This window comes from Hermetia illucens, chromosome 2 (genome assembly GCF_905115235.1).
Source record: "Hermetia illucens chromosome 2, iHerIll2.2.curated.20191125, whole genome shotgun sequence".
Classification (NCBI taxonomy): domain Eukaryota; kingdom Metazoa; phylum Arthropoda; class Insecta; order Diptera; family Stratiomyidae; genus Hermetia; species Hermetia illucens.
Window position 1 is genome coordinate 74,042,580 of NC_051850.1, and position 9,118 is coordinate 74,051,697.

Consider the following 9,118-nt stretch of genomic DNA (forward strand, 5'->3'; position numbering starts at 1 on the left):
TGACCTTTCTCTTAACGAGGCAATAAACGTTACCGTAGACAGATACAATAATTCCTTTCACTCCGTTACTGGGAAGAAACCGGTTGACATATTCTTCGCTAGATCACAGCGCATAAATTATCAGAAGTTACTTGATTTTAAAACCAAACTAAATCAAGATGTTAAATGCGAAATCACGCGAAAATAAAAGAATCAGATTAGTAAACACAATTCTAAAAGAACTAAACCAAAAGCCTACAAGCCTGGAGATGTAGTCTTCAAGGTTGATAAGCAACTTAAAGCAAAAAGCAAACCGTTGTATAAGAAGGAAACTGTTGCACAGGACAACCGTGTCACTATCACGACAACCGAGGGTAGGGAGGTTCACAAGTCTCATCTAAAAAATATCCCTTCCATTTCAGACTGACCTTTTGGAATGTGCGGGCTTCTGTGGATGTTTACGAGTACAACGGACCACTTATGACCATGAAACAGGGAGTCGGGAGAATCTTAACAGGGAACTTTAAAATTATTCATGCGATTAAAATTAGCTATTACGACGAAGTTATTAGTAGTATAAAATTAACGAATCAATAGAACAAGTATTTTAGTACCTCAACTTAATCATCGCATTTCCGAAATAGAGAGGCTAATAAATAACGATAAGTATGAACAAACATTATTTAATAAAATGACGATGTTAAAGGAGGAAATAGAGGAGATTATTCTGGCCAACCAGTTCGCTAAGAGGGGTATAGTCAATTCGAAACTTCTGGACAGGGTTGAAGTAAACGAAATCCTCGCACAGGTTGAGACGCTCCCGTACAGCAATGATATTCAAGCTATTGAATACGCGGAGCCTATGGTGCTTGTAAAAGACTCGATTCTTCTCCATGTCGTATGTTTACCAAAAGCGGGAGGCACCACCTCTTGATCCGTCCAACTATTAAGGATGGTAAGATGATTTACATCAACTATTCTAGTCTATTTTTGAGCCACAAGGAAAAGTACGGCGTAAGCGAGCGATGCTCCCAAATTCAAGGCATAGCTATTTGCAATAAGAATCAGTTGCGAGAACTAAGATCTACTGAATGCCTTTACCAAATATTACAGGGAACCAATGCGATCTGTGACTACCAGTTCCACAATAGTCCCGTAGTCGAACTCATTAATGAAAACACGCTATATCTAACAAATTTTGTAGGTAAACTAAACTATGATAATACAACAAGGGTTCTCAATGGCACCTTTCTAATTAATTTCCAAAATGATACAGTACAGGTGGACGACGTAAAGTATGTACACCAGTAGAGAAATCAGAAGCTTCCATCTTTTACCCTCAATTTTAACTAGCAATTTAACCGAAAATGATGTAAAAGTTAATATCGAATACTTGCACAAACTTCATTTGGATAACATTAAAAGGCTTGAAAATCTAACATCCAACAACATTGTGTCAATTGCTTCTGGCACTGTAATTGCTATCGTAATCTTATCATTAGCCGCCATTGTCTTATTCCTTTTTTTACGACGTAGAAATACCTCCCTGAAATTAGAAACAAACCTACCCTATTCCCATCCGGATACTATAAGATTACAGTTCTAATCTGTGGGACACAGATTTTTGAGGAGGGAGGAGTTATCACACTCTTAATCATGCGAATACACACAACGTGATCTATATGCACATGCTTCCCATAGGTAGGCAAATTTCAGTTCATCAATCGATGCACATTGAACTCGGTAACTAGGTTTTATTTATATTTGCACATTTGGCACTTTTATAATTACAGTAATTGCACATTTTATGTATAAATAGATGTAAGTCTTAAGCAGCAAGCATTCTTGTTGTGACTATAGAGAACAAATAAAGTTTATAAATCGAACTTGCGTTATTTTTTTACCATACCCACGGAAGGAAAAGATAACTTGTATCATGTACTTCTTGCGACTCATATCGGTAAACCGAACATGTTCCCGTGAGCAGCCCATGCTTGCACACTGCATCACTTTACAGCATTATGCCTGTTCATGTATTGCACCAGTGCCATAACAATGCAGCCAGAAATGAGATTGTCCAGCGTCTCTAATGCTGAACCCAGGGATGCAAACTCTACTTATTTATAAGGAGATCTACTTATTTTCGACTCGATCTACTTATCTCCTTATTTTTGCATGAAATCTACTTATTTTTACACGCTATGATTGATTTTTCAATTTTTGCAAAGCGCATAAATAGTGATTGAAGTAGAAGGTTATATTACAACAATTTTCGTTTAGAGTAGAATGGATCTTGATGCTGAACTAAAAACAGTAGTATAAAGACTACCATGGTAGTTCAACGGTCAAGTCTTGTGGCTTGTCACTTGGTTTGTGTATGCATGACATGAGGCCGTGCATGTGTATAAATTGCAGTTGGAAAATGTGTCAAAGTGTGTCAGAGTGTGTCATGACATGATTGTGTTTTTTACTTGTTTAACTATTCGCACTTTGTTTAGCGCCGGTGAGCCGGTCGGTTTCGTTTGAATTCTATGAGATTGGAATTTAAATTTATTCATGTAATCGTAAGCTGCGTAAGTAAGAATTGAAAATTAAGTTTAGCATGTAACTGTAAGAAAGATAATTTTAGGCATGAAAATGAAAAGATTTTTCGAAGTAGTTTCGAAGGACCCGCAGCGGGCATCTTCAAGTTCTGAACCTGACTCGGAAAGCACCGAAGGAATTAATGAAAGTCCGGAAAAGGATAAGGAATGTGAAAAATCGAAAAAGCAGAAATATGAACAAAAGTACGTAAAATACTGGGAAAGTGAATTTAAATGGTTATCTGAGGGAACAAAAGGCTGTCATTATGCATTCTGTAAAGTGTGCTCTGTAGATGTATACATAGGGAAGATGGGTAAAAGTGCAATTAAATCCCATGCAAACACCCAAATACATACAAAAAACGCTGGAACGATTTCATTAAACCTAGTGCAACAAAATATTGAACCATTATTTAGTTCAGCATCCAAGACTGCTGTTATTGATGCCGAGATTATGATGGCAGTATTTGTTGCGGAACATAATTTGGCATTCCAAATAATGGGTCACTTACCGCAATTCGTTAACAAAATTACCCCGGATTCGAATATTGCCAAAAAAGTAAAGTGTTCTAGGACGAAAATGGTAAACATTTTACGGAACGTTTTGGGAATATCTTACATAGAAGAAATTTGTTGATTTGTTAAACGCCAATAAATTTTCTTTAATTATTGACGAGTCCACAGATATATCTTTAGTAAAAACCTTGTGCTTGGTGGTTAGAGTATGTAAAAATTTTAAAGTACATGACTTGTTTTTTGATTTAATTGAAGTTGAATCTGCAGATGCTAGTAGTCTGTTTTCTGCTGTAATCAATAGTTTCACGAAGAATAATATCATGTACAAACAAAACATGATTGGTTTCGCAGCTGATGGAGCCAATGTTATGATGGGTAGGAATCATTCCGTATCTACATTATTGAAAGCAGACATAAATGATCTGTTCGTTCTTAAATGTGTTTGTCACAGTTTTCACTTATGCGCCTCATACGCATGCGAAAAACTTCCTGGCGAAGTAGAAGATTTGGCGCGTAATATTTTCAATTATTTGAAGAGTTCATCGAAACGTCTTAAAGATTTTTCTTCCTTACAATATTTTTTTGAATTCAAAGCAAATAAAATTTTACACCCTTCTCAAACGAGATGGTTATCATTATCTGCAGTCGTAAGTCGCTTAATAGAACAGTATGATGTGCTTATAGCATACTTTTCTATTGCAGTCAAAGAGGAAAATCTACAAACAGCTAAAAATATTTTAACGTCGCTGAAAGATCCTATAACTAAATTATATTTATTGTTTTTAGAATTCGCACTTCCTTTTTTCATTAAATTAAATAAACTTTTTCAATCAGAAAGCTCACAGATACATAAGTTGCACAGTTCGGTTAAAGAAATAGTAGTAACATTGTTAGAGTGCTTTGTAAGGAAAGATTATATTACAATGTTTTTAGATAGTACCTCAGAATTTAATCTCCCTCCAGAATGTTTGTTAGATTTGGAAAGTATATACCTCGGTATAAAAGTTGAATGCTTTCTAATTACGAATGAAATCAATGTCATTGAAATAGATACTTTTAAGAATAAGTGTCGTAACTTTTATATTGAGGCCGTTCTGCAAATATTAAAAAGATACGATCGATAATCGCACCTGACAATGTATACGCTTGTACCTATAAATCGATAGCTCCACTTTTACAACAAGTCCCACGTTTACTAGCTGACAATATACAAGAAATTGACTCGGAATACCGTACTCTGATAAATTTCGTAAAAGATAAAGAACAAATTTTAGACATTGAAGAATTTTGGCGTATGGTTGCTCGCATTGAAATTGGTAACGAGCAAGCATTCCCGAATTTAGTTAAACTAGTATTTGCTATTTTGTCCTTCCCACATTCGTCTGCAAATGTTGAAAGAGTATTTTCCCAAGTAAATTGAATGAAAACAAAAATCAGAAAACGATTAGAGAATGCAACCATTAAAGCATGCTTACAAACGAAAGGGTTACTAAAACTACAAAACTCTGATTGCACAAATTTCAAAGTGACTACTGAGATGAGAAAAAAGTGCAATAAAGCTATGTACGATATTCCCAAATAACTTAATTTAATTTTTATTGAATTTTTATTTTGTTGGTTCCTTTTTTATTTTGGAATTAAGTTTTGTTTTTCAATGTTGAATGAATTATTTTAACATTTTATTTATTGTTATATTTTATCATTAATTCTGAATTATGTTATGTTTTTTGTGTTCTGTACCTAATGCTTTGAATATATTAAAGTTATAAATAATATTACGAATTTTTTTGAGGTAACAGGGCTCTTAATGGCACAAAAATAAATCTACTTATTTTATCATCAAATCTACTTATTTTTTTCCTCAATTCTACTTATTTTATTTTTTTTGAGTTTGCATCACTGGCTGAACCAACATTCTGCACTGATCGTTCTCCACTCGCTCTTCCATTATGAGCTTTTTATAAGCTCGGGTGGCGACCACGCCGTCCTGAATGGCGCACATGAATCCCTCCGTCTCAACAAAGAGCTCCTTACCACACAGGCGTCTGTTCGACAAATGCAAATTGATAGATGGTTCCCAAAGGCATTTCACATGTTTGCCGTGCATTGTCTACATCTTCCATTCATCGATCCGCTCTTGGTCCGATTTCACCTCACTCAGAGGATTGAATGATCTTTCCTTCAAGTTGAATGGAATCAGCCAGTTACAGTCTGCCTTACAAACAGCTGCATGCAAGGGACTCGTATGCTCTTTGCTGCAAAAATATGCGCACAGTGAGTCGAGTTTGCGGTGATGTTGTGCAGCCACACCTCTATCTCCGATGTCAAGAAGCAAGTTCATCCACTCCAGTTTGGATGATGCATCCGGAATTTGGACATAGTAGTACGTATTCGCTGCTGGAAGTTTTCCAAATCGGTTTTCGTCCACGTTCTCAGATCAATGAGATGATCGTATTGATAATGTGGTATGCCACCCTGACTCTCGCTAACAACTTTATTAGTTTCGGATCAATACGATACAGATGTTGGACATCGATTAGCCAGGTATGCATAACGCCTTGGCATAATGGATATAGCAACTAAAAAAGTTTCTTTGGCCTGTAGTTGCTTTTCCTACACCTACAGAGTCTATAATGAGTTTTCTCGTTGCAACCCCTTGACCCACTTTGGTAACCCTTCTGCTCCTCGGATAGAATGTTGTTGGTCTCGAGGTGCGCTCGAGGGCTATCAGCACACAGCCGAGATACAATCTCATCATTGATTTGTGATAGAATTCCCGGAGTTGCTGGAGATGCATAGAGCCTGGTCTAGGTCTATGCAAAGGATCCATTTCCGCGAATTCTATACACGTTCTTTAGAATTCGTCCCGCACCTAAGCGGAGACTTCAGCTGGATGGTGCTTCGGTGAGTACTGAAACTGTTGCCTGCAGTGCGGCGTGGTGTTGTTGATGCCGCCGCCTCTGGCCCCATCGACTCTTGTTGACCAGTTTCTGCGATGACCTCAAGTCCAACAAGCTCCCTGATGATGGCCGGGATTATATCGCTGCGAGTAATAAAGCAGTACTGGGTTGCGACTCGCTGCACAGTCACGTGCACGAATTGCGGGAAACACAGCAGGCGGAGCAATGCTCCTGGTCGTCGTGGTGTCTCGACGTCGAAACGTCTCACAAATAGTGGTTTCGACGCCGTGACGACCCTCGTCGTTTATTCGTACCGGACCTTAAAATTTTACTGCTCCTAATTTTTGGTGATGCATTTTATCACTAATCCTAATTATCCTCAGTGAGTAATCTACAAGACTGCAGACTTTCCTCAGCCACCCCCTGAGCCGTTGCAGTGGTGTGTAAAAAAAATCATCACCATCAACGGCGCAATAAGCCGTATCCGGTCTAGGCCTGCCTTAGTAAGGAAGTCCAGATACCCCGGCTTTACGCCAAAGTTCACCAATTCGGGAAAAAATGCTGAAGATGATATTTCAGAAGGTATTAGAATTCAGAAGAATTCTTCCTCGAAGGAGGGGGAAATTACCGAAGACCGAGAGGGGGACGAAAAATTTACTTAAACAAGTGGAGAATCAGAAGCTGGACGCTTCAGGTATAAAATGTTTAATATATTTCTTGCATAAAAATATAAATATTAGTTCGTAATGTATGTAAATGCATGTATGATGTAAGACTACTAGCTTTAGCATACTACTAACGTTTAAAGTCTTAGATTACAGTAAATTTACACAAAAAGACAATGTCGAACTTGTAACTCTGTCAGTAATGATCAGGATTTCTACCATAACTTGGTAGCATCAAGCTTTATACCATAGTCAATATTAATACCGAAACCGAACAGTGCGTGCTAGCTTCCTTTACTGGCTAATAGTAGCTTACTACTTGTGTATCGGACGCCGCAGGTGTGATTCGTGGCGGCAATGACGATGAAAAAATAATTTTTGACAGTGAAAATAGTTTTTCGGTGTCAGTTGGAGTTCGAGCAGAGAAACCAGGAGTAGAAGGACTCCTTTCAATTTAATCCAACCAATTTAATAATAAGTTTAAATTAAAAAACTATTTTACTTATAAAATAATTAAAAATAATAATTATCTTCCAAATCAATACTTTACATATAGTAACTGTTTGAACGATTTCCTACAAGTACGACCGCCAAAGTCTGCGTCAACATCGTCAGTAATCACCGGCAGTGATTGCTGCAAGGTCAGCGTACGTCGCAGAATGCTCCAATTTCAAAACAAATATTAGTAACCTTGTCCATGTGCTAATATCCCACTTTGCAAGCGATTCCGTGTTCCGGCTTGCTATCAAGCTATGTCGTCACCAGCACCATAGTACCGATGGCGAATACACATGAGCATATTCTGACGACATCGCTCGTCGGCTGACTGTTGCAGTATTAAGAAGCAACAAAACTTGACCTGGCCAATTGTTTAAGTTCCGGGTTGCTGCAAGTGGTTTTCGCGGCTGAGGCTACTTAAGTTGCAGCGAGGTGGAAATCATTGGAGTTTTTTATTGATCGCTTGAATAGTAATGGAGTAAACTTTTGGAGGGAGTAATTGATCGTTTGCAGAGGAGAGCGGGGTTATTGATCGTTTGCATGGAAGCAGTTTTGTGATCGTTTGCAGAGGAGTGAGTAGTAATGGAGTAAATCATTGGAAGGAGTAAGTGATCGTTTGCAGGGTGAGTAGACGAGCCCTCAGAATAGGTTAAGTTAATTATCGGACTTTTTAGCATAAGTAAAAAAAAGTTAATAAAAATATTTAAATGTGTATGTTTCCAGTTCACCATTTGTTGTTACGTGGACGCATTCAAACCAAAGGATATGTCCTTACAGTGTTGCGCTTCCCACGTATTCAGTGCTCCATTCAGTGTATTGCCGTTCCGGCGCTCAAATTATGAGCCCAAAATTATTAATGTTGCGGCGCTCGAATTAAGTGCGCAGAGTTATTATCGTTGCGGCGCTCAAATTAAAGGCGAAAAATTATTATTGTTGTGGCGCTCGAATTAAGGGCGCAAAATTATTATCGTTGAGGCGCTCGAATTAAGGGCGCAAAAGTAATTATCGTTGCGGCGCTCGAATTAAGGGCGCAAAATTATTATCGTCTCGGCGCTCAAATTAAGGGCGCAAAATTATTATCGTTGGGGCGCTCGAATTAAGAGCGCAAAGTAATTATTTTTGCAGCGCTCGAATTTAGGGCGCAAAGTTATAATCGTTGCGGCGCTCAAATCAAGGGCGCAAAGTTATATTATCGTCGCAGAGCTTAATATTATCGCGATCTTCAAATTTAGCCAGAATGGAGATTCAGGCAATTATTGATGCCCAGCAGGAAAGGGTCACAAAACTCGAAAGTGTGAGGGAGACCCTAGTCAAGCTCCGGCAAGAAAAAAGGACGCAGGAGCGTTTTGCTGCGGCATGGGAAGAAGTGCAACAGCTTTATTATTTCCTCGTCGGCCATAGCCACCTTTTTCGCCAAAATGCTTCTAAGGACATTACCTATTTTCGAGAAAATAGATGATCCGTAATGATCGGTATTTACAAGGCAATACAAAAGGACGCGGGAGCGTTTTGCTGCGGCATGGGAAGAAGTGCAATAGCTTTATTGGGATTTCCTCGCCGGCCATAGCCACGTTCTTCGCCAAAATGCTTCTAAGGACATTACTTATTTTCGAGAAAATAAATTATCCGTAATGATCGGTATTTACAATGCGACTAAGGAGCTAATTGGGCGTGTTCATCGCGATCTCATTCCCGAAAGCTCTCCAGTCGATGAAGAAATCACAGGTGGTAGGACAACATCAAGTCCGCGCCCCGGATCTTCAGCAGAGCTTAAAGATGCTCGAGGGGAGACGGAGGACGCGATAAAACAGCAGGAAAACTTATTCTCTAGGGATTGGTTCTTCAGGGCTCGCGATGAATTGAACATGCCTTTTAGTTACATACCGCTGTCGACAAGAGGCTAAGATGCTCCGAGACCGAAGGCATTCCTTTTTGGAAACGCGGCCAAAGACCTCGTTCTGGTCCACCAGTCCCTGAC

The 9,118-nt window shown here is 38.7% G+C and overlaps 1 protein-coding gene across 1 annotated transcript; it reads left to right on the forward strand.

Annotated features, from left to right (window-relative positions):
* Positions 1-2,463: 2,463 nt before the first annotated feature.
* On the forward strand, positions 2,464-3,600 carry LOC119649180. Its single transcript, XM_038051207.1, has 2 exons — positions 2,464-2,552; positions 2,609-3,600. Exon 2 carries the CDS (start codon positions 2,611-2,613, stop codon positions 3,196-3,198), a length of 588 nt encoding a protein of 195 aa, XP_037907135.1. The 5' UTR covers positions 2,464-2,552; positions 2,609-2,610; the 3' UTR covers positions 3,199-3,600.
* The last annotated feature ends 5,518 nt before the right edge of the window (positions 3,601-9,118 follow it).